Source organism: Oryctolagus cuniculus, chromosome 19 (genome assembly GCF_964237555.1).
Source record: "Oryctolagus cuniculus chromosome 19, mOryCun1.1, whole genome shotgun sequence".
Taxonomy (NCBI): Eukaryota; Metazoa; Chordata; class Mammalia; order Lagomorpha; family Leporidae; genus Oryctolagus; species Oryctolagus cuniculus.
Genome location: NC_091450.1, coordinates 33,384,877 through 33,407,220, shown reverse-complemented (window position 1 = coordinate 33,407,220; position 22,344 = coordinate 33,384,877). Strand labels below are relative to the sequence as shown.

Sequence of the window (22,344 nt, the reverse complement as noted above, 5' to 3'; positions counted from 1 at the left end):
ACGGGCGCTGTGCTCTTTGGCCATCACGGCCAGGCCAGCCTTCCAGCTGCAGAACCCGAGGCCTGCTGGCCAGCAGAGGAAGGGGACACACCCTCACTCTCGTAGCTCTCACCCACCCCTCTTGTTTGTGTGAGGCATCGCTTGTGAGCTGGGCAAGGTGACCTCCAGGGAGCAGAACTGGCGGTGCTGCTTAGGACCAGCACTGCTGCCTGCCTGGGATGGGAGGGGGGTCGTTTCCGCAGGCTCCAGCTGGGAGGACCCCAAGAGGGGCACTGGTGTGTGTGCATGTGTACACGTGTGTGCATTGTACATATGAACACATGCATATGCATGTGTGGGTGTGCATGTGTGTTCTCATGGTGGCAGAGGTACAGGTAACCTACAACCTCCCGCCTCGACCACTTCCCACTGCCAGAGATTTTCAGTTGTGTGCCCGATGGCAAGCACTCAGCACACTCCCTTTGGACCAGGAGGGCACAAGGACGCCGCTTGGGCCGTTGGTATTTTTATTGGAGCTTTTCCTCTTTTTGCTTTTTTTTAAAGATTTATTTTGAGAGGCAGAGTTACAGAGGTAGGGGGAGACAGAGATCTTCCATGCATTGGTTCACTGCCCAGATGGCTGCACAGCAGTGCTGGACCAGACCGAAGCCAGGAGCCAGACGCTTCCTCTGGGCCTGCATTTGGGTGCAGGGGCTCCTCCCGCTGCTTTCCCAGGCCACAGCAGGGAGCTGGATGGGAAGTGGAGCAGCCGGGACTCAAACCGGCGCCTGTTTTGGGTGCTGACATTGCAGGTGGTGACTTTTCACACTATGCCACAATGCCGGCTCCTGGACTTCTTCTTTTATATATTGTAAAAACATGGTAAACTTGTAAAAGTTGTTATTATTCAGGAAAGCTCTGAGCAGGGGCTGTCCCTTGCACTGCTGCTGTTAGTGCAGATCTAGCCTGTCTGCTCAGTCGCTGCGTGCCGTAGCAGCATTCAGGTGACACCGGGAACACCGGCAGGAGAGACCAGGGGCGCCTCCTGCCCTGTTGGGTTAAGGCCCTGACTCAGCCCTCACGCTGTGTGCTGTGGGCGGGTCAGCTGACTTCCTGCGTCTCATTGCTGCCATTAGGAACATGGACACCACTGGCATCTGCTGCCCAGACCTCTGACGGTTGCTTTAGGGTGAACTCCTCAAAGTCAAGGCTGCAGTCTCCTGAGGCCCCTCCTACCCATGGCCGTTCCCACAGCTGCCCTCCAGCCAGGCCAGTCCAGGAGGGTGGGACACAGGCCCTCAGCCTAGCGGTCAGGCCACCCGCGTCCCCTGTCGGAGCACCTGGGCTTGAGTCCAGCCTGCTCCTGACTCCAGCCTCCTGCTCATGGGCACTCTGGGAGCCAGCAGGTGGTGGCCCAAGTGTTTGGTCCCTGCCACCCACATGGGAGACCAGGATTGAGTTCCCGGCTCCTGGGTTTGGCCTGGCCAAGCCCTGGCCATTGAGCACATTTGGGGGTGAATGGGCAAGCTCTCTCTGTCTATCTCTCAAATCATGTTTGTAAAAAACTGAAGGTATCATGTCATGGTGAAGTTGCACGGCTCTGAGCAGGTTGCAAGACCGTGAACAGTGTAGGAGCCACATCTCAGCAGGGTGTGGAAGCAGCTGCCCTCCCGGCTCGTCAGCAGGGCTGGGCCGTGGGTCAGGGCAGCTTACCCCGTGGCACCCTGAGGACACCGTGTTCACTAAGCAGTCTCTCGCCCGGCCTCTCCCAGCCCTGTCTCGACGCGCCTGTTCTGGAGGTTTCAGAACGTCTGTCTGGCTTCTTGCGGTTAGCAGGTCGTGGCTCCATCACCGTCGCAGCACGTGCCGTGTTCCATCTCTGGGCCTCAATAATAACCCACTGTGTGGAGGTTTACGTGGCTTTGGTTTTTGAAATGTTTTAACATTTACTTGAAAGGCAGTGAGACAGAGGTATTCCATCTGCTGGTTCACTCCCGCCACAATAGCCACGGCTGAACCAGGCTGTAGCCAGGAGCCAGGAACTCCATCCGGGTCATCCATATGGGTGGCAGGAACCCAAATACTTGGGCCATCACGGCTGCCTTTCCAGGCACATTAGCGGGGAGCCAGGATGTTAGCTGGCACCCATGTGAGATGTGGGTGTCGCTGCCGCGAGGCCCGCCCCACACATTCTGTTTTCTTTGTCCTCTGGGGTGGACACTTCCGCAAGCCGTCTCCGCTGCTGTCCTGGTTCAGGTCCCTCACACCACGGACAGCGCTCCTTGTCTCGGCTCCTCTGCTGTTGTGGGCACAGGCCCCCCAGGAGGCACACACTGTCCCACACAGCCTGTGGCAGGGCTCACCGGGAAGCGGCGGGGAGGAAACGCGTGCCAGTGACCGGGCGCACGGAGTGTGCACCGCTGTGCTCGCCACGCGCAGACACCAGGTGTGCAGCGGGCCTCACTTGCACCGTCCCGTGAGCACTTGGGAGACCCTCCCTCCTCACAAACGAGGAGACGCAAGCCCAGGGAAGGACATGGCCTGTGCAGGATCAGACACGTCTGTGAAGAGTGGACTGTCCACAGGCGGCTCGGCCCAGCTCCCCGTGTGCACCAGCAAAGGCACCCACAGACTGCAACACCGTGAGTGGATTCTGAAAGAGCGGTGTGCAGGCTGCCGTCACAGTGCCACCCTGTGCCGTGGAGCAGCGGGGGGAGGCGGGTGGCTCGGGGTGGTGATGGACCAGTGACAGGTCTCGGCAGAGGCCCGGCTCCGTATGGGAATTCACTGTGTCCTGTGCACACCTCCTGCAGCAGCTGCTGGGCCTAGCAGGACACCAGGCCCCACAGTGTGGTACTGCGCCTGCTGTTACGCCTAGCAGAACTGACGTCTGAGTGTGGAAAAGCTCTGACCACAAAACACACAGCGGGCCGGCGCTGTGGATAGTTAACCTCTGCTATGGCACCAGCATCCCTTGTGGGTGCCAGTTCGAGTTCCAGCTGTTCCTCTTCCGATCCATTTCTCTGTTTATGGGAAAACAGTGGAAGATGCCCAAGTGCCTGGAGCCCTGCACCCGCGTGGGAGAGCCAGTGGAACTCCTGGCTCCCGGCTTCAGATCGCCCAGCTCTGGCTGTCGGAGCCTTCTGGGGGATGAACCAGCAGATGGAAGACCCCTCTCTGTGTGTGTCTCCCTCTGACTCTGCCTTTCAAATAAACAAACAGATCCTGAGGTGTTTACTGGAGGACCTCCTCGTCTGGGCCCCACGTGAGGCCGGTGTGTGAAGGCAGGCTTTCCTGTCCACGGGCACAGGATGGGCGGAGCTCGGGTTTGGCACTTGGCAGACTTGGGCATCTTCACAGACTCTGCTGCTTGACCATCTCTAATCCCATAATGCACAGTGCGCAGGAAGTTTGGGATTTGGGGGTCTGGGGTGCACATCATCCAGTCCCACAGGAAATGGGCGGAGGTAAGGGCAGGCTTCCGGAAGACACCTTGAGACAGCCAGGGCGCCGGCGAGCTCCGGGAGCAAGAGGAAAGAGGGCTAAGACCGGCGTGGGGCAGGCCTGGGAGCTGGGGGGGGGGGGGGGGGGACCTGGGGAAGGCACCCTTGGAGCCAGCGGTACAGGGCCAGGCTGCTGCCGGAGGGGCCGTGGGGGTGGGCGGGCCGCCCCAGGCAGCGCAGTCTTCCTGTTCAGGTGGAGACGGGGGCACGAGCTGTTGAAGGGTGCTTGGGCATTTTAACTTGTGTCCCAGCTGTGCACTTCATCGCCTGAGTTCAGTGGCAGGAGCAGAACTGTCACCAAGCCCCCGTCCTCTGCTTCACCGCCCCCGTGCAGCGCGGGGCCCCCAGCCCGGCCCCTTCCCCCTCTTCCTTGTCCTGTCCCTCCATCCCACCAGGGTCCTTGCTCCCCTTAATCTCCCAGTCCTTCAGCCGCCGTCACGCCCTGCCTGTGACACCTGGGCTGACCAGGCTCCCGTGTGAGCTCAGCTTGCTCGAACTGGTGGGACTTCTTGGAGGCTGGACCCCCTAAGAACTCCCCCACCCCCACCCACAACACACCTGCACTGCTCCCCAGGGTCTGCAGGGGTCAGCCATCCTGAGGGGGGCAGCAGGTGCAGGTGGGACTAGGCTCAGTTCTCAGCAGCTGTCCCAGGTGTCTTGGGGCTTAGGGATGCCCCCTCCTGGCCTGGCTCTTTGGGGCTTCTTTGTTTTGCTGGTTCTAGTCACCAACTGACTTTGTCCCTTCCTTTCCCCATCTCTGCTTCGCTGGACACGGCCCAGGGGAGTTCTCAGGTGTGTATCTCCTGTCTGTCTCTGTGTCCCCCCGCCCCCACTGGGAGTGCAGGTGGAGCTAGGTGGCACAGGACAGGCCCTGCTGCTGTGCACACTGCCCCCACCCAACTCCTCCTCCTTGGCTGCCTGGCCCCCGGAGCACCTGTCCCCACCCGACTCCTCCTCCTTGGCTGTCTGGCCCCGGGAGCCCCTGCCCCCACCCGACTCCTCCTCCTCGGCTGCCTGGCCCCAGGAGCACCTGCCCCCACCTGACTCCTCCTTGGCTGTCTGGCCCCGGGAGCCCCTGCCCCCACCCGACTCCTCCTCCTTGGCTGTCTGGCCCCGGGAGCGCCTGGCTTTGCTCACAGCCGCCTCCCTTGTGTGCTGCTTTTGCTCCAGCAGCCCCTGGCCGTCCCTGGTGTCTGACAGGGCCCCTGAGGGCCATTTCTGGGAGTTCTTCGGAGCTGCCAGGCACAGACAAGCTCAAGTTCACAGCCTGGGAGCAGCCCGGGGTCCTGTGAGCCTGGCTGTGTGTGTCCCAGGAGGAGCCCCTGCCTGCTTGCTTGCTAGCAGAGGCTCTGTGGCCCCTCCCTGCCCCCCCCCCGCAAGGAGCAGCTGGCTCTGCCGGCTGCCCCTCCCTGCCCCCCCGCAAGGAGCAGCTGGCTCCGCCGGCCGCCCCTCCTGGCCCCTTCCCAGCGAGCAGCAGCCTCCACGCCCCAGCCGCTGTGCGCCCGCCAGGCCTTAATGCGCTTCTTTTCTCTCCCCTCTCTCCCTCCCGCCCCGTTGCCCATCTCCTGTGGGACTGGGACGCTATAGTGCGCGATGATTTTTTTGGTAAGGCCAAGGCCCTGTTTCGGTGTCTCTTCTGGCTTCCCCTCGCTACCCGACACCTTCTCATGCCTCAGGAGCCCTGTTCTGCATGGTGGGGCGGGGTGGGGTCTGCGGGGGTACAGGCTCTGTGCTCCCTCCAGGAAGGCCCGGCCCTGTGGGCCCACCTTTGACCCCGAGGATCAGCCGGTGTCGCCACGCGGTGCTGATCCTCGCATCAGGATCCCGAGCCCCATCACGGGGAGGCCAGGGAGGTCAGGAGGGAGAGGGCAGGGGGACCCACGCTGTGTCCTGGCCGATCGGAAAGGCCAGGCCTCTGCTCCTCAGGCGTCCGTGCCACTGGGGTCTGGGTGACGCGCCCTGGGGAACCACACAGAGGCCGTCTGTCCACCCACGGGAGGCACGGGAGCTCTGCCCTCCTGGCCCCACCGCCACAGTCAGGCCCTGCCTGGGACCTCCCTCCCGCGGGATGTGCCGTGTGCTTGGTCTGGTGCTGGCCGCCCCATCCCCTCATTGCAGCTTGGCCCGGAGAGCACAGCTGGGACGTCATGGTGGGCAGGACTGGGGCGGCCGCCCAGAGCCCAGCCCTGCCGGTCTGTGACGGGAGCCCTGTTGGGTGCTCGGACATGGGCTGGGCTGCAGCCCCGCGGGGCCTCATGCCCTCGCCTCGCCCTCAGGGCGCAGTCCCTGAGCCTGTGCTGCTCTGAGGTGGGCCTGGTGACTTCGGGGATGAAACCTCTGCGCCTTTTGTTTCAGGAATGGGCAAGGAAGTGGGCAATCTGCTGCTGGAGAACTCACAGCTTCTGGAAACCAAGTGAGCCCACCCCCACCCCACCCCACCCGGGCCACACGGCCAGGCCAGGCCAGAGCCCCTCCCCGGGAGAGACCTCAGCCCCGGAGCGCGGACCGACCCCGCCGTGCCCGCCTCACAGCGCACCTTTCTGCCTTTTCCAAGAAACGCCCTGAACGTGGTGAAGAACGACCTCATTGCCAAGGTCGACCAGCTGTCGGGCGAGCAGGAGGTGCTGAAGGGCGAGCTGGAGGCTGCCAAGCAGGCCAAAGCCAAGCTGGAGACGCGCGTGAAGGAGCTGGAGGAGGAGCTCAAGAGGTGGCCCGCCCCCGCTGCCCTGGCGCCAGACCCTGCCTGAACCCACCGCCAGGCCGCCTCCTGTGCCTGCTCTGGGGGGCACAGAGGAGCCGCCCCTCCCTCAGCCCCAGACTGGAGCAGCTGGGGAGGATGTCCAGGCTCCAGGGCACGTGGGAGGCCGAGGGATGTGGCCATCTGTCCCCAGGAAAGTGGCCACTGCACGTCCTTGTCGGGAGTGCCCTGAGCTCTGTGCAGAGGCCCAGACAAAGCCACTGGGCCAGCCACTGTCCTGGGCTCGGGCATTCCCGAGACCCCGTGGGGCGCTCACTGTGGCCTGTTTCTGTCCTCCTGCAGGGTGAAGTCAGAGGCCATTACTGCCCGCCGTGAGCCCAAAGAGGAGGTGGAGGATGTAAGCAGCTATCTCTGTGCGGAATTGGTACTGCTCCTCTCCACTCTTCCTGGGGGCAGGGTGGGGGCGTGGGGGGCGTGGCTGCTCCTCTCCACTCTTCCTGGGGGCGGGGCAGGGGCGTGGGGGCGGGGCTGCTCCTCTCCACTCTTACTGGGGGCGGGGTGGGGGCGTGGGGGGTGTGGCTGCTCCTCTCCACTCTTCCTGGGGGCGGGGCTGGTGTGTCCCATGACCCAGGGCATGGGGTGGGAGGGCGGGGGACAGGGCTGGTGTGTCCCCATGACTTGGGCACAGGGTGGGGGCTGCTATGTCCCGCAATGCCCAGGGGGTTGGAGCAGGGAGAGTGCACTGCCCCATGACACCATGGAGCCACATCTGGCCCTCTCCGTACCCAGGCCCTCGTGGAGAGCTCTGTGTGCCCCGAGTGGAAGAGGAGGGCTGCTGGACACAGCAGCCACCCTCTGTCCTCGCCCTTCAGCCTGAGGAGCAGCGTTAGTCCTGGGAGCCCCCCCCCACCTGGGGTCCCTCAGAACAGCGGCCCGGGCAGAGCCAGCGGCCTTGTTCCTTGAGGCGCACTCACCCCAGCACTCAGCAGCTCATCACTGGGGTCCGTGGTGAGGGGGAGGGCGGCTGTAGCCATTGCTTCCAGCCTCCCAGGCAGCCCGTGTGTCCAGATAACGCAGAGGGAAAGCGGGGGTGCACGGTGGCACTCCCCGGAGTCCCCCACGTGGAGCGGGCTCAGCCCCCGTGTTCCAGGCCTGAAGGTGGCTGTGCACCTGTGTGCGTGGTGCTGGGTGCAGGGTGCCCACATCCCCTGGACGCCCCTACTTCCTGGCATCGCTGGCCCTGCTACAACGCGGGTGTAGCCCAGAGTGCCAACGGGCTGCAGCCCCCAAGGCCCCTCTCCTCTCAGCGGTGCCTCCCCTGGGGCGTCTGGGAGGCCTCAAGGGCGCCCTTGCCCACGGCTTCCACCATGTGCAAGACTGCAGGGTCCACACGGCTCCCCACTGGGAGGTCGCGCCCCCAGCCAGCAGGCACCTGGGGCAGCTGCCTCGACCCACTGGCCTGTGTGGCGTGGTTGAAGTGTGGCTCTTGTCCCCCCTGCAGGACAAAATCCCCATGGCCCAGCGCCGCCGCTTCACGCGTGTGGAGATGGCCCGCGTGCTCATGGAGCGGAACCAGTACAAGGAGCGGCTGATGGAGCTGCAGGAGGCCGTGCGGTGGACAGAGATGATCAGGTGGGCTCCACCGCTGCGCGTGCACACAGCTGTGGCCACGCGGGATCGTGGGCCGGTCTGCACTCTGGGAGGACCTGGGAGCTGGGGCCACAGCGAGCGCCCTGCCTGTCCTTCCCACAGAGCATCCCGCGAACACCCCTCCGTCCAGGAGAAGAAGAAGTCCACCATCTGGCAGTTGTGAGCTGGGGACAGGCGCGGGGGCGGGCGGGGGTCCTGGCCGGCGCCCGCCCTCACCTTCCTGTGTCTGCCGCAGCTTCAGCCGCCTCTTCAGCTCCTCCTCCAGCCCCCCACCGGCCAAGCGGTCTTACCCGTCTGTGAACATCCACTACAAGTCCCCCACCGCAGCCGGCTTCAGCCAGCGCCGCGGCCATGCCATGTGCCCGATCGCAGCGGGCAGCCGGCCCCTGGAGTTCTTCCCGGACGAGTGAGTGCCCTCGGCCTCCGCCGCCGCCCCTGCTGCTGTGTCCCAGGCCCTGACGCAGGACTGGGGGCAGGGCCCCACCTCACTGCCCTGGGCCATCCATGGTCGCCGGGCAGGGCGTCAGTGAGCAGTGGCTACTTCTGCTCCAGAGTGTTACCTACCCGGCTGAGGCCACACCCACACCCAGGCCTCTCTTGGACCCAGGGGGCCGGGCCGGCTCGTGGCGGCCCTCCCTCTCCCATCCTGTCCCCGCCCCGAAGAGCACTTCGCCACCTGCGGGTCCTGCCAGTGAGGCCGTGGGTGCTGGACGAGGCCTCTAGACCAGGGCCACAGTCCGTGCTGGGGAGGGTCGGCCCCAGTCAGACAGGTGCCTGATGGCTGGAGACAGGGAGGACAGGCCCAGGCTGGCACCTTGGGGCCCGGGACCAAGGCTCACGACTGTCTCCCCACCCAGCGACTGCACGTCCTCGGCTCGGCGGGAGCAGAAGCGGGAGCAGTACCGCCAGGTGCGCGAGCATGTGCGCAATGACGATGGGCGGCTGCAGGCCTGCGGCTGGAGTCTGCCGGCCAAGTACAAGCAGGTGTGGGCCGGCGGGCTCGGCTGGGGCGGGGCCGGGGCGGGGCCAGAGCGCTGCGTGCCTGGGCTGGAGTCTGCCGGCCAAGCACATGCAGGTGCGGGCTGGCGGGCTCGGGGCGGGGCGGGGGCGGGGCTGGGGCGGGGCCAGAGCGCTGCGTGCCTGGGCTGGAGTCTGCTGGCCAAGTACAAGCAGGTGGGGGCCGGGGCGGGGCCAGAGCGCTGCGTGCCTGGGCTGGTGGGCTCGGCTCGGGGCGGGGCGGGGGCGGGGCGGGGGCGGGGCCACAGCGCTGCGCGCCTCCTTGCAGCTGAGCCCCAGTGGCGGCCAGGAGGACACGCGGATGAAGAACGTGCCTGTGCCTGTGTACTGTCGGCCCCTGGTGGAGAAGGACCCCACCATGAAGGTGAGCCCAAGAGCAGGGTGGGCTGCTGGTCCTGCAGCCCGGGCCGGCCGGCAGAAGGACCCACGCCCTGTCCTTGCAGCTGTGGTGTGCCGCGGGCGTCAGCCTGAACGGCTGGAAGCCCAGCGAGGAGGACCCTGGGAACGGGGTCAAACCCACACCAGGCCGTGACCCTCTGACCTGCGATCGGGAGGCGGAAGGCGAGCCCAAGAGCAACCACACATCTCCGGAGAAGAAGGTCAGTGCGGCCACAGGGCTGGTGGGGAGTGGCAGACATGGGACAGTGGGGAAGGCACCCGTGGCTCAGGGACACGGTCCTTCTGCCCTGGGCACCCAGGAGCAAGGGGTGCTGGTTGGGGTCCGCCCTTGGAGCCATGGGGGCCTTCCCACTGCGGCCTCCGGGGCTGCGAAGTCCGGGCTGGCGGGCTGTCCCCTGTGCAGGGGCAGAGAGGGGCTCGGAGTCTGCCGTTTCCCTCCGTGGATGAGGCTGTGCCTGGAGAGCACCGCTGTCGGGGGGAGACCCCGTGACCTCCTGTCACTGTCTGACGCAGGCAAAGGAGCTCCAGGAAGCAGACGCCACGTCCAGCAGGGTGTGGATCCTCACCAGCACCCTGACCACCAGCAAGGTGGTGATCATCGACGCCAACCAGCCGGGCACTGTGGTGGACCAGTTCACCGTCTGCAACGCGCACGTGCTGTGCGTCTCCAGCATCCCCGGTGAGCCGCGCTGTGCCGGACCGCTGCCCTAGGGAGGTGGCTGCGCCGTCGGGGGGGAGCCTGCCACAGAGCACCCTGCTCCCACCCTGTGGATGGGGGAGGTGGCCATGCAGAAGAGAGACCTGGGCCACGTGTCCAGGAAGCTCACTGGTGGCACTTCCTGTGCCGTGCTAACGTGGAAGAGGCCCCGTCTGATCCATCAGCGAAAGGTGGGTGGGCCACGGCACGGACCACAGCTAAAACCACTCCAAAGGCTCATGCTGATGCGAAACCTCCCCCTGCAACACGTCCACACATGGTAGAGGCTGGCAGAGGGGCCGAGGAGGGGCGGGGCTTTCCTCCTGATAGACAGCAGGCTCATCCCAGGGCCCACGGCTCACTGGCGCCCAGGCTCCAGGAAGACGTCCCACAGGGCTTCAGGCAGTGCCATGGAGCTGGGCAGCTCTGAGTGGACAGCCAGAGTCCAGCTGGGAGGGAGCAGGTGGCTGGCCTGAGCAGGTGGCCCCATGCAGGGACCCAGTCCATCCTCGTTCAGGTGGACTAAGACCCTGCAGCCCCAGGTTCGTGAGCTCTGGGTGTGGCCTCCGCGGGGGCTCACAGGGCTGTGACTCCCCCTGCCCCCAGCTGCCAGCGACAGCGACTACCCTCCGGGGGAGATGTTCCTGGACAGCGAGATGAACCCCGAGGACTCTGGTGCCGACGGCGTGCTGGCCGGCATCACCCTGGTGGGCTGCGCCACCCGCTGCACCGTGCCACGCAGCAGCTGCTCCTCCCGAGGGGACACCCCCGTGCTGGACAAGGGGCAGGGTGAGTGCTGGGTGCCTCGGGCTCTCTGGCCCTCGTCGCTGTCTCTGCCCAGCCCAAGCTCACCCCTCCTCCCACAGGAGAAGTGGCTGCCGTCGCCAACGGGAAGGCCAACCCTTCGCAGTCCACAGAGGAAGCCACGGAAGCCACAGAGGTGCCAGACCCCGGGCCCAGCGCGCCAGAGGCGGCTGCTGTGCGGCCCGGGACCCTCACGGAGCACGTCTTCACCGACCCAGCCCCAACCCCGTCCGCAAGCACCCAACCTGACAGGTGGGCCCTCCGGACAGGAGCAGAGGGAGGCTGGCCACGGCGGGCAGGGCCTGGGGATCCCAGGGCAGGCGCGTGCTCCGAGGGCCACCTGTGGCCATCGTCCCTCCCACAGTGAGAATGGCCCAGAGCCGGACGGGAGCGTTGCTCAGCCGGAGCCGGAGCCCAGTGGGGACCCTGCGGGGGCCAGCAGCAGCGCCGCGCCCACCATGTGGCTGGGAGCCCAGAATGGCTGGTAGGTGGTGCGGAGGGGGTGGGGGCAGAGGGGCGGGGAGCCTCTGGCCCACCGCCCGCTCCTCCCACAGGCTCTATGTGCACTCGGCCGTGGCCAACTGGAAGAAGTGTCTGCACTCCATCAAGCTGAAGGACTCCGTGCTCAGCCTGGTGTACGTGACCCCGAGTTGGGGGCGGGGGGTCGGGAGGGGTCCTCGCTCAGCCTGAGCCCCCCTCCCGTTGCAGGCATGTCAAAGGCCGAGTGCTCGTGGCCCTGGCGGATGGAACTCTGGCCATCTTCCACCGTGGCGAGGGTAAGCCTGGCCGCTCAGCCTGGCGTGCGTAGGGGTGGTGTGCGGGCCCCGCCAGGCTGAGCGGCTGTCGCGGGCTCTCTGCAGATGGCCAGTGGGACCTGAGCAACTACCACCTGATGGACCTGGGCCACCCGCACCACTCCATCCGCTGCATGGCCGTCGTGTACGACCGTGTGTGGTGTGGCTACAAGAACAAGGTGCACGTCATCCAGCCCAAGACCATGCAGGTGGAGGTGAGGCCGGGCAGCTCTGCCGCAGGTCATGTGCAGGCCCCGCCCCTGCCCCTTGGCCTCCCCCAGGGGCCTGGCCCTCCGTGAGCCAGGCAGGTGCTGGGTGGGGGCTTGGGGGCGGCCCCCTGGCAGCGTGACCCCGAGGCTGCGACAGGCAGTTCCAGGTTCCCCGCCCCTTCCGGTCCCTCCCACTCCATGACCAGCCTCCACCACCCCGCAGAAGTCATTCGACGCCCACCCACGGCGGGAGAGCCAGGTGCGGCAGCTGGCGTGGATTGGCGACGGGGTGTGGGTGTCGATCCGCCTGGACTCCACGCTGCGGCTGTACCACGCCCACACCCACCAGCACCTGCAGGACGTGGACATCGAGCCCTACGTCAGCAAGATGCTGGGTGAGGGGCTGTGCTGGGTGGGGCAGCGTGGGGGCCCCAGCCCCGGCACACACACTGACCACTCCCCCCACAGGCACCGGCAAGCTGGGCTTCTCTTTCGTGCGCATCACGGCCTTGCTCATTGCCGGCAACCGCCTCTGGGTGGGCACTGGCAACGGAGTCGTCATCTCCATCCCCCTGACGGAGAGTGAGTGACCCCCGCCTGCCCCGGGCCTGCGCGGGCTCCTGCCCAGGGTGGGGCTCCGCGACCTGGCTCCTGATGGCCTCTCCTCCCCCTTCTGCCTCCCTGCCCAGCTGTGGTCCTGCACCGAGGCCAGCTCCTGGGGCTCCGAGGTAAGTGCAGGGCGCCCACCCCGGCCCCGAGCGGCTGCGGCGTCCGTGCTCCCGCCGGCCGGCTCAGCCCCTCTGGCTCCTCTGTCTCAGCCAACAAGACGTCCCCCACCTCTGGGGAGGGGGCCCGCCCCGGAGGCGTCATCCACGTGTACGGGGACGACAGCGGCGACAAGTCCGCCAGCAGCTTCATCCCCTACTGCTCCATGGCCCAGGCCCAGCTCTGCTTCCACGGGCACCGCGACGCCGTCAAGTTCTTCGTCTCCGTGCCAGGTGAGGGCCGGCCCTCCTGCGGGTCACCGCTGCCGCCCGCTCGGAGGCCCCGTCCTGAGCTGCCTCTGCCCGACAGGCAACGTGCTGGCCACCCTCAACGGCAGCGTGCTGGACAGCCCGTCCGAGAGCCCCGGGCCGGCCGCCGACGCCGAGGGCCAGAGGCTCCGGAACGTGCTGGTGCTGAGCGGCGGCGAAGGCTACATCGACTTCCGCATCGGTGAGTGGGTGCCGGCCGCGGCGCTCGGCCCGGGCAGCGGGCGCCCCTCACGGCCGCGGCTCTCTCCCCAGGGGACGGAGAGGACGACGAGACGGAGGAGGGTGCCGGGGACGTGGGCCAGGTGAAGCCCGTGCTGTCCAAGGCCGAGCGCAGCCACATCATCGTGTGGCAGGTGTCCTACAGCCCGGAGTGAGGCTGCCGCCCCGGCCCCTGTACATAGGACCCCACCCGCCCAGCGCCCGCTCCCACCTCTCAACCTGCAGCTTTACCTGCGGCCCGGGCCCTGGCCGGCAGGGCGCGGGGTGGCGCAGGCCAGCTGGGAGGGAGGACCCTTCCCCAACACCTGGCCCAAGGGTAGGGGGCCCGCGCCGGCTGCAGACAGCCCCTGCAGGAGGCCCTGGCCGGGGCTCTCCTTTCTGGCACCCCCAGATCAGGGAGCAGGGGCCCCACTTGCCTTTGCATGCTGCCCGTGGGGGTGTGGCCCCCGACCTTCCAGGCCCTCGCTGCCCTTCAGGGAAACGGGCCAGCACTAGCCTTCACCGGAGGGGGGGCTCGGGCAGCTCCGGGGCTCCCCCCCACCAAGCTTCCCGCAGCCCCCGGGCTCCAGCCAGGCCCCCTGAGCAGCTGCTTGAGGACACAGACCAGAGGCCCCTCCTCTTGGAACCCACAGCTGCCCACATGGACAGCCCCTCCCCCACCCCAGGCCGTGGAGGAGCCCCCAGGGGGGGTTTCTCAGGCTGCCGGGCGGGGCCCTGGCCTCAGGTTGATGGAGATAGGTGTGCTCCAGACGCGCTAAGTGCCTAGCGCTGCCCGCTGCGGCTGCGCAGGGGGAGAGGACGGGAGGCCACGGCCCAGGCCGCCAGACTGCGCATGCGAGTGGGGGGAGGGGTGGGCATCGGCCCAGGACTGCCCCTGCATGGCCAGGCCTTGCTGCCCCGGGGGCCCAGACCTTACCCTGCTCTGAGGCACTGATCGGGGCCGCCCCCCACCAGAGAAGCACACACCTCGGGCAGCTGCCCACCAGCCCAGCTGGCCTCGGCCGCAGCCACGTCCCCCAGCAGGCTTCTCCCCGCGGCCCAGCCACCTCTCCACTGTGATGTCCGTCAAGTCCCTGTCTGTCCCCACGGGACCCAGCCGTGACTTGGGGTCAGTGGGCGGGGCAGCTCGGGGGAGGGGCCGCCAGACCACCCTCCCGCGGCTTTGGCCCTGCAAGTGAACCCCGTATCTGCTCTGTGTAATAAAGCAACGTTTCCGCGTCGTCCCGGTCCGAATCAGTGTGCACAGTCGCCTTCAGTTTATTGCAAAACCAACCAACCAACCAACCCGCCACGCCAGGCTGGGACGAGGAGCTGCGGCCGCGGGGCGGGGCGGGGCGGCTACTCGTACAGCCAGTGCCCGGCGCTGTCCTCCCAGCACAGGAGCTCGTCCGCCCGGAACCACAGTGCGATTTCGCGGCGTGCGCTCTCCACCGAGTCGCTGCCGTGGATCACGTTCCTGCGCGGAGAGGCCGGCTGAGCGCGGGCAGGGGCGATGCGGGGAGGAGGGCTCGGGCAGCACCGACCCCGGGCGGGCCTTACTTGCCGACTTCGATGCAAAAGTCGCCGCGGATGGTGCCGGGCAGGGCGTCTGCCGGGTCCGTGGCCCCAATGAGTGCCCGAGAGACGCGCACCACGTCCAGCCCCTGCCACACCTGCGCAGGCGGAGCGGCCGGCTGGTCACCGCGCCGCGGGCTCCCGCGTCCGCCTGCCCGGCGGGGTACTTACCATGGCCACCACGGGTCCCGAGCTCATGTACTTGACCAGGCGGCTGAAGAAGGGGCGCCCGCGCAGCTCGGCATAGTGCTGGCGCAGCAGCTCCTCGGACGCCTGCGGAGGAGTGCGGACCGCCTGCGCCTGCGCCGGGGCCCGGGCCAGCGCCGCCCCGCGCCCCCCCGGCCCCGCACGCGCGCCCGCCCCACCTGCACCAGCTTCAGCGCCACCAGCTTGAAGCCCTTCCTCTCGAACCGCCGCACCACCTCGCCCACCAGCCGCCGCTGCACGCCGTCCGGCTTCACGGCCAGGAAGGTGCGCTCGTGCGCGCCGGTGCCTGCTGCAGAGCCGGGCGTCAGGCCGGCCCGGAGCTGCCCAGGCCGCCCCGCGCGCCCAGCCACTCACCTGCCGGGAAGAGGTGCGCGAAGAGGGCCAGCACCACGCAGATCATGATGGCGGCGGCGGCGGCGCGAAGCCTGCGGGGCGGGAGGCGCGGAGCCTGCGGCGCCCGGGGCGGGGCCTGCGCTTAAAGGGACCCCGGCTGCGCGCAGGTTCCGCTCCGGACTTGGGGCTGCTGCGCGTACCCCGGGAACCCACGGACGGGGCTGGCGACACGCCTCCCGTGGCCCTTCCCTCCCGCAGCCTTAGACGCAAAGAAACCACACCCAGGAGATGCGGCTGGCCTTTATTTCTGGCCACAATAAGGGCGGGGGCGGGCGGAGGAAGCCTGCGGGCAGTGCGAGTCCTGGCCCTGCCCTCACACGCAGACCGTGTTCCGAGACCCGCAGGTTCCGGGAATTCAGACAGGGGTGCCCTTGGGCTGTCCCTTCGCCTTCAGCCTGGCAGGGTAGTCCCAGGGGTCCACACGGACCCTCTCCAAGTTCAGCACTGGCTCCTCGAGGCTGGGGTCCCCGCTCTTGCGCCGCTGGGCCAGAATCATGGCCCGCAGGAGCGGCGGGTAGGGCACAGACCGTGGGGCGTCCGCGGGCCCCGGCACGTTCGCCGCGAAGGCCGCCTCTTCGTGCTTGGGCACCAGCCGCCAGTCGTGGTACATGACCTGGGGAATCTCGCGCTCCTCGCCTTCCGTCTTCCCTGCGGAGGCAAAGGCGGGGCTCAGCGCCCGCTCCTCGGCTCCCCGCGCCCCTGTCCGCGTCCCCCGCCGCGCGGCCGGCCTTACCCTTGAAGGTCAGGACGCCCCAGGCCTTGCCGTGGTCCAAGTTCTGCAAAGCAAGCGGCTCGGGTCAGCTGGGCCGCGCCTGCGCCCCGAGCCCCGCGGCGCCGGCGGGGGCACGCACCTGCGCCGTGTAGTCGGGCCGCACGCGCGTGAGCCTCCAGTAGCACGGCTCGTCGTGCTGCCACAGCCAGGACTTGCGCGTGACCAAGCGGCCCAGGCCGAAGCGCGGCAGGCAGCCGAGCAGCTGCAGCAGGCGGCTCTCGCGGCGCGCGTCGGCCCAGGCGCGCACGGGCAGGCGGCGGCCCGAGTGCGGCCGCGTCAGGGTCTCGTAGTCCAGGGCGTAGCGCTGCGAGTCCCGCGGCTGCTCTCGCTGCTCCCGCAGGGCGCGCACGCGGCGGGCCAGCTCCGCGATCAGCCGCGGCCGAACCTTCTTGCGCGCCATGGTCCCGCCGCGCGGCCCCGGGCACCCGGCCGGAAGCTGCCGCGGCTGCGCGGAGCGAGGGCGCGCCGGAAGCGAGCGGGCGCGCGCGCCGGAAGCGGAGGAGAGGCCGGGCCGCCCATGGCGAGAGCGGGGTGCGGGCGCGCGCTGGGCGCGCGCCGCAGGCCGCCGACCTGGGAGATCTCGGACTCGGACGCCGAGGGCCCCTCCGGGGCGGCGGCCGGCGCGGGGACCCAGGGGCCGGCGGCCGAGGCGCTGCGGCCGGAGCGGGCCCTGAAGCGCCTCGCGGTGGGCGTAGACCCAGGTGCGGGGCGAGGGGCGCGGCCCGGGCTTGGCGGGGCTCTGCGCCGCGGGCGGTGGTCCTGGGTGGGGGAGGCAGGAGCCTCGGGAACGCAGAGCGGCTGAGTCGTGCCCCTCGCGGCCCCAGCCATCCTGGAGGACGCTGGCGCGGACGTCCTGCTGCAGGCGCTCGGCGCCCTGGGCTGTCAGTGCCGCATCGAGCCCCAGCGCCGTCCGCGGAGCCTGTGTTGGAGCTGGGGGACCCCCGACCCCTGCCCCCGCAGCGTGAGTGCCCACGGCGGACTGCGTGTCCCGAGGAGTGGTGGTGCTGGGGGGGAGCTCGCGCCCCGCCGCTGCCCGAAGACCCGGGCTGCCCTCTCCCGGCGGCGGACCCTGGGCCGGGCGAGAGCGGCGGCGCGTCCCGCTGTCCCCGCAGGCCCCTCCTGAGGAGCGAGAGGAGCCGGAGCTGCTGTCGCTGCTGCTGCTGGAGCCCGAGGAGTTTCTGCAGGGCGCGGCCCGGCTGGCTCAGGTGCAGCGGGACGGAGCTGGACAGGGTCTGGGTGCGGCAGAGTCCGGTGTGGCTCGCAGGGCAGGAGGGCCCTGGGGCCTGAGCTTGGAGGAGTGCACCAGGGACTTGGGGGAGCCGGTCAGTTCTGGCGGGGTCGGGGGCACACCCTGGGCACTGTCTCCAGGAAAGCAGAGCCACTGTTCTCAAAAGCTTGCCCTTGCGTGCACCCCGGCCCTTGACCTGCCGGCAAACGGGGTGCAGTTTCTCCCCTTCAGGCCTCCGGCCCCATCTGCTCAGTGCCCTGGGTCTCCCCCGAGAGCCCCTCCCGCCCCCACCTGGCCGTCGTGGGACTGGACGCCTACCTGTGGTACTGCTCACCCCCGCTCTTAGGGTTGGGGGTGGGATGGCGAGGTCGGGGTGCTGGTGGGGCCCCCTGCAGGAGAGCCAGTGAGCTCCCCTTGAGCGAGGGCTTCGCTCTGGGGGACCGAGGGAGTTACCCCTGCCCAGGTCCAGCCAGCCCAGTGCACGGGGGACACAGTCACCCAGGAGTCCAGAGGCCCGCGGTGGAGTGCCCGTCGGCAGGCCTGAGGTGCAGGAGGTGAGGTGGCCGCCCTCGGAGGCCAGCCAGGCCCCTGTGGAAGGCCCGTGGTCCACACACGCTGTGCTCCATCCTCCCAGGCCCTGGTCCTCCTCCAGCTCTGGGCGGACATGGACGTGCTGCTGGTGGCCTCGTGGCAGGAGCTGAGTCAGCACGTGTGCGCCCTCACCAGAGCGCTGGCCCAGCGCCCGTTCAAGTGCGCACCCCCCCCCCCCCCCCGGCCGGAGGGCGCTGCAGGGCAGCTGCCGCTGGCGAGGTGGGGAAGGCCTCCCGTTCCCTCCGCAGGCAGCACCGGGAGTCCCAGGCCTTTTCCTTCTGCACGGCAGGGCGCTGGGCCGCAGGTGTGCGGGTAACCAGGGATGGCCGTGGGCTTCGGGAGGCCTGGCAGCGGCAGATCATGCAGTTTAACCGGGTCAGCCCCGCCGTGGCCGGCTCCATCGTCACCGCCTTCCCCTCTCCACGACTCCTGCAGCAGGTACGCCTCCCGGTCCAGGCGCGGGGACCAGGTCACGGAGCGCAGCCGCTCATGCTCGGGCCTGCTCCCCTAGGCACTGGCCGCCTGCAGCACGGAGCGGGAGCGCCTGGGCCTCCTGGCGGACCTCCCCGTGAGGGCCAGCAGGCACGCTCGGCCTCGCAAGGTGGGGCCTGACCTCTCCCGCCGGCTCTGCCTCTTCCTGAGCACCGCCAACCCTGACCTCCTGCTGGACCTGGGCTCCTGACCACCCCACAGCCCAGGAGCCTCCCTGCCTCCCTGCCTCCCGCACGCAGGCAGAGAAGGCGCTGTGGGGCCCCTGTGCCCCAGCCGGGACGTGCAGGAGCTGGAGGGACGGGGGAGGACACCGAGCTGGAGGGACGGGGGAGGACACCGCCCCGGCCTGGAGCTGGTGCAGGCAGTGTGAGACACAACCTGTTTATTGCAGGAACAGCCGAGCACGCAGGGAGAGCAGAGGGGCCGTGGGCTTCGGCAGCTGCCCAGGTCCACGCCTGCGTGGGTGTGGCTGAGGGCGGGGCTGGCCCCTACAGGAGGGACTGTCCTGGCCTCAGGTGAGCGGGGCCAGGCCCTCTGCTGACCCGGTGCGGGGCGAGAAATGGGACCCGGTGCTCCCCCAGTGCAGGCGCAGAGCGAGTCAGGTCCGCCGGCAGCGCTTCCTCTGGCAGCCGGCGGGCGCGGCCGAGGGCGCCGGGGGCGTGCGGTGGCTGCAGTTCATGCGGAGCACCCAGCCCAGCTTGTTGTGCAGCACCTGCTTGAGGCCGGGCGGCAGCGGCAGGCCCTCCAGGGTGTCGCCCGAGTGCGGCCGCAGCTGGCGCAGGCGGAAGCAGCACAGGTACTGCAGGGAGGTGGCGCTGGCGCAGGAGCGGATCACCTTCATGCTGCTCCGCGCCGCCGTGGAGCACACCATCGGGAAGAACTTCCTGTTCCGCAGCTTGGTGGCGGCCACCCCTGCGGGGGACGCGGTGCTGAGTCCGGGCCCGCTTCGGTTAGGGCCGGGAGGAAGTGCGGGCCCGTGCGCCTTACCTATGCACTTCCTGTTCTTGAAGAAGGTGAGCGTGCCGTGCCAGGCGTCCAGGTGCACGCCGATGATGGAGCCCTGGCCGAACCGGGAGGAGAAGCTGGTCTTGTCGCCCTTGTGGTGCAGGAGCCCTGCGGGCGGGCGGGCGGGCGAGCCGTGAGCCGAGGGCCTCTGCCGCCCCGCCCCACCCCGCCGCGCCGCGGGCAGCTCACCTGTGTAGGACAGGCCCCAGCTGTCCTCGTCCCGCCCCAGCAGACTGCAGAACGTGTGGTGGTACTTGTCCAGGTCCACGTCCGACGTCCCAATGCCCACCATCTAGGCGAGGCGGGGCTGGGCAGAAGGCGCCAGGGCCGGGCCCCCCGCCCGCGCCCCAGCGCCAGCAGCGGCTTACCATGTCGGTGCCGTACACGGGCGACGTCATCTTGATCTCCCAGAAGTGCTGGCCCTCGCCCAGCTCCTTGGTGCCCCGGATGGCCGCGGTGCCGCAGCTGTACTCCGTGTGGAAGCTGACTTTGCGGTTGTCACAGCTCAGCAAGGTGGCCGAGGACTTGTTCAGGTCGTCCCAGACCCAGTCGAAGTCTGCGAGGGCAGAGAGGCCGAGCTGGGGCGGCCCCCGGGCCTGACCCGCCCCCCGGGCCGTCCGCCCCGGCTCTCACGCTCCGCGTCCTCCCCGCAGCGGCAGTCCTCGCTGCGGTGTGCGCCGTGCGGGCTGCTGCGGGGGGCGGCCTCGCTCTGGCCGTCGCAGTCACAGAAGGACTCCCCGGTCACGGGCACGGCACTGGGGATGGCGGGCGGCAGGGCCGCGTACTCCAGGTCAGAGTCGGAATCGCTGTGCTGGGAGGAAGAGGAAGCCGTTCCCCTGGGCCCCACCGGCTGCCGCCCACCAAGGATGGGCCACCGCCACCTGTCGACCCCCCTTGCTGGACCCGGCTGGAGGACCCCGAGCCCACGTGAGGCCGTGTGAGCCGTGCATGGGACGGGAGAGCAGGGCTGGCCCAGCCGGCAGTCCGCTCGGTCAGGGGGTGGACCCCGAGCCCGCCCTGGGGTGCAGGCCCATCACAGAGCGCGCCTGTGGAGGAATGCTGAGACCGAGCGGCCACCTCCAGGGTCCTGGCAGTGACCCACGCCCTCCTGGGGGTCGGCCAAGCCCCCTCCCCTGCACGGCAGCCAGGCAGACCCTGGCCCACCCCTGGCTCCTACTGCTTTCGGAATAAACATCAGGCGCCACCGAAGCCGACGCCACTGCTGGCTGAGCCTCTGGCCCTCCTCACGCACCCCCACGGGGGGCAGCTGTACCCCACGGCCTGTCCACACCCCAGCGCACTGCACTGCTGCTCCTGCCCCCGTCTCCTGCCGGGGAGGGGCCTGGCAGGGACCGCGCAGTAGCTGAGCAACCAAGGACACAGCAGGGACGCCCCTGGGCGGGCTGGGGGTGGGCTGTGCCGTCCCTCCAGGAGGAGAGCCACTTGGGAGGTGTCCGCCCCCAGAAAAGCCACGGGGAGTGTGCAGTGAGAGAGCGTGTCAGCTTGTCTGGGGAGACCAGACTGCACCCCATGGCATGCGGGGCTCCCAGAGGTGAGGCAGGCCACTGCCAGAGCCGGGTCACAGGTCAGCGCCTCTGCCCGCCCACACCATTAGGTGTGACCGCGGCGAGTGGCCCGGCTGGCAGGCACGGCCGGCATCCCTCAGTGGTGAGCTTGCAGGGCAGGGACAGGTGACACAGGCTGCCTCGGGTACACGGCCAGGATGAGGGCCAGGCCTCCGGGTGGCCAAGTGTGGCCCAGAGGCCCGGGGCAGGGCACCTGACAGTGAGGCGGCTGGGCCAGCAGCACCACACGCGCACGGGGGACCTCCTGGCACCGGCCAGCTCAGGACAGTTACGTCGGGGCTGGCCGCACGCGCAGGTGCACCTCCTGTCCCCAAACTCAAGAGGCGTGAACCACCGAGGCCCCGCTTCCCTGGACCGGGCAGAAGAACCTTCCGGGCCCGGCCGGGGCCTACCTGCCCGTCAGAGTTGTAGCCCCAGTCCGCCGCGCCGGCCAGGGCCACAGCCCGGGCGTCCGCATCCCGGCGGGCAGCGCTCAGGACGAAACGCCACGCCCTGCTGCTCCGGGGGCGCCTGGCCATGACGGAGAGGACCTGGAAGGGACACAGGGTCAGAGCAGGGGCCGCGCCGCACCCCGGCCCGGGGCTCCCCGCGCCCCTACCTCCCACCGGCGCCCGAGCGCCCCGGCCAGCCCAGGGCAGACAGCGAGGAGGGCCGCCCCGACTCCCATGGCTCCCGCGCCTGCGGCCCATCTGCAGGTCCCACCCGCCGGGCCCCGGGCATCCCAAACCCGCGCTCCTCCTCCGCTCTGCGGCGGCCAATGGCACCCCCGGGCCGCCGACGCCCCAGGGCGCACCGGCCACGCACCCCGCTTCCTCCGCCCGTCCGCGCTCGCCCTCGGCCTGGGGGCGCAGGGCACAACGCCACCCGGGCGGGTGCGCCTCGCTGGCCGGCTCTCGCGGCGTCCGGGGCACGCGGGCAGCGCCGCGCCAATGAATGGTCAGTGGTCAGCTGGGCAGCCTCCCGGGCCGCGACGGCAGAAGGGCGGGCCTGACAGCGCCTCCCCGCGCGGAGCGGCCGCGGCCCGGGAGGGACAAAGGGCCGGCGGGCCCCGGCCGCGCCGCGCCGAGCGCCCCTCGACCGCCCGCAGGGCCCCAGCGCCGCCGCCGCCGCTCACCTGCCGCCGCGCTGCCGACACCGCCGGCCCGGCCCTGACCTACTTTCCGCTCCCGACGAGACGTAAACATCCCCCGACCCCCGCGCCGCATTGGCCCAGGCGGCCGGAGGCGGGCGCGCCCGGCCCGACGCTGCTGGAGGGCGGGGTGGGTCTCTGGGGACGCAGCTGTCGCGGAGAGGTTGCCGCACCTGTCAATCCTGGTTCAATGTCCCCATTGGCCGCCCCTCAAGCGGTCCGAGACAGGCCTCGCACGGCCATTGGGCGAGGGACGCGGAAGACAAGCCTTCCCAGAGTCCGGCCTTGACACGGAAGTAGGTCCGTTTCCGTTACGTCTTCCGAACCGGAAGTGCGCGCGCAGCGCGTCGGGTCCTCGGGTGATATGATTGGTGGAGGGGAGCG

The 22,344-nt window shown here is 69.2% G+C and overlaps 4 protein-coding genes across 28 annotated transcripts in view; 2 read left to right on the top strand and 2 right to left on the bottom strand.

The window, feature by feature from the left end:
• The window catches only part of MAPK8IP3 (mitogen-activated protein kinase 8 interacting protein 3), a 41,920-nt gene extending 27,697 nt beyond the window's left edge, over positions 1 to 14,223 (top strand). For 9 of the 19 annotated variants that reach the window (XM_051830286.2, XM_051830275.2, XM_051830285.2 and 6 more), the window contains 24 exons: positions 4,263 to 4,274; positions 5,070 to 5,087; positions 5,838 to 5,895; positions 6,037 to 6,189; positions 6,523 to 6,604; positions 7,682 to 7,812; positions 7,933 to 7,989; positions 8,066 to 8,236; positions 8,688 to 8,814; positions 9,116 to 9,211; positions 9,291 to 9,446; positions 9,760 to 9,925; positions 10,550 to 10,732; positions 10,810 to 10,999; positions 11,112 to 11,231; positions 11,302 to 11,382; positions 11,456 to 11,523; positions 11,608 to 11,756; positions 11,974 to 12,145; positions 12,219 to 12,332; positions 12,440 to 12,478; positions 12,569 to 12,748; positions 12,825 to 12,965; positions 13,037 to 14,223. In XM_051830286.2, the coding sequence (XP_051686246.1) occupies positions 4,263 to 4,274; positions 5,070 to 5,087; positions 5,838 to 5,895; positions 6,037 to 6,189; positions 6,523 to 6,604; positions 7,682 to 7,812; positions 7,933 to 7,989; positions 8,066 to 8,236; positions 8,688 to 8,814; positions 9,116 to 9,211; positions 9,291 to 9,446; positions 9,760 to 9,925; positions 10,550 to 10,732; positions 10,810 to 10,999; positions 11,112 to 11,231; positions 11,302 to 11,382; positions 11,456 to 11,523; positions 11,608 to 11,756; positions 11,974 to 12,145; positions 12,219 to 12,332; positions 12,440 to 12,478; positions 12,569 to 12,748; positions 12,825 to 12,965; positions 13,037 to 13,158 (2,786 nt within the window). In that variant the 3' untranslated portion in view covers positions 13,159 to 14,223. The remainder of the gene's footprint in view (positions 1 to 4,262; positions 4,275 to 5,069; positions 5,088 to 5,837; positions 5,896 to 6,036; positions 6,190 to 6,522; positions 6,605 to 7,681; positions 7,813 to 7,932; positions 7,990 to 8,065; positions 8,237 to 8,687; positions 8,815 to 9,115; positions 9,212 to 9,290; positions 9,447 to 9,759; positions 9,926 to 10,549; positions 10,733 to 10,809; positions 11,000 to 11,111; positions 11,232 to 11,301; positions 11,383 to 11,455; positions 11,524 to 11,607; positions 11,757 to 11,973; positions 12,146 to 12,218; positions 12,333 to 12,439; positions 12,479 to 12,568; positions 12,749 to 12,824; positions 12,966 to 13,036) is intronic. The other 10 variants (XM_051830278.2, XM_051830287.2, XM_051830272.2 and 7 more) reach the window with 6 other exon arrangements.
• A 1-nt stretch (position 14,224) lies between these two features.
• Positions 14,225 to 15,372, bottom strand: NME3 (NME/NM23 nucleoside diphosphate kinase 3). Of its 2 annotated transcripts, none has more exons than XM_051830345.2 (5): positions 15,119 to 15,372; positions 14,923 to 15,053; positions 14,729 to 14,830; positions 14,543 to 14,655; positions 14,225 to 14,459 (listed from the first exon to the last, which is right to left on the bottom strand). In XM_051830345.2, the coding sequence occupies exons 1-5, from the start codon at positions 15,162 to 15,164 to the stop codon at positions 14,342 to 14,344; spliced, it is 510 nt and encodes a 169-aa protein (XP_051686305.1). In that variant the 5' UTR covers positions 15,165 to 15,372; the 3' UTR covers positions 14,225 to 14,341. The 2 variants fall into 2 exon arrangements, with proteins under 2 accessions (XP_051686305.1, XP_051686308.1); XM_051830348.2 differs by having other exon boundaries at positions 14,923 to 15,050; positions 15,119 to 15,321.
• Positions 15,352 to 20,454, top strand: EME2 (essential meiotic structure-specific endonuclease subunit 2). Of its 3 annotated transcripts, none has more exons than XR_011384468.1 (8): positions 15,352 to 16,630; positions 16,754 to 16,890; positions 17,042 to 17,134; positions 17,389 to 17,480; positions 17,621 to 17,711; positions 17,792 to 17,907; positions 18,038 to 18,186; positions 18,260 to 18,397. XR_011384468.1 is itself a non-coding variant. In XM_051830295.2 (8 exons), the coding sequence occupies exons 1-8, from the start codon at positions 15,766 to 15,768 to the stop codon at positions 18,428 to 18,430; spliced, it is 1,755 nt and encodes a 584-aa protein (XP_051686255.2). In that variant the 5' UTR covers positions 15,352 to 15,765; the 3' UTR covers positions 18,431 to 20,454. The 3 variants fall into 3 exon arrangements, 2 of the variants coding, with proteins under 2 accessions (XP_051686255.2, XP_069920239.1); XM_051830295.2 differs by having other exon boundaries at positions 17,997 to 18,186; positions 18,260 to 20,454; XM_070064138.1 differs by lacking the exon at positions 18,260 to 18,397 and having other exon boundaries at positions 17,042 to 17,480; positions 18,038 to 18,178.
• SPSB3 (splA/ryanodine receptor domain and SOCS box containing 3) lies at positions 18,608 to 22,216 on the bottom strand. Of its 4 annotated transcripts, none has more exons than XM_051830306.2 (7): positions 21,946 to 22,192; positions 21,224 to 21,361; positions 19,879 to 20,056; positions 19,614 to 19,801; positions 19,435 to 19,537; positions 19,228 to 19,353; positions 18,608 to 19,152 (listed from the first exon to the last, which is right to left on the bottom strand). In XM_051830306.2, the coding sequence occupies exons 2-7, from the start codon at positions 21,347 to 21,349 to the stop codon at positions 18,839 to 18,841; spliced, it is 1,035 nt and encodes a 344-aa protein (XP_051686266.2). In that variant the 5' UTR covers positions 21,350 to 21,361; positions 21,946 to 22,192; the 3' UTR covers positions 18,608 to 18,838. The 4 variants fall into 4 exon arrangements, with proteins under 4 accessions (XP_051686266.2, XP_051686268.2, XP_051686262.2 ...); XM_051830308.2 differs by lacking the exon at positions 21,946 to 22,192 and adding an exon at positions 21,636 to 21,792; XM_051830302.2 differs by having other exon boundaries at positions 19,435 to 19,801; positions 21,946 to 22,216.
• Between the last annotated feature and the right edge of the window lie 128 nt (positions 22,217 to 22,344).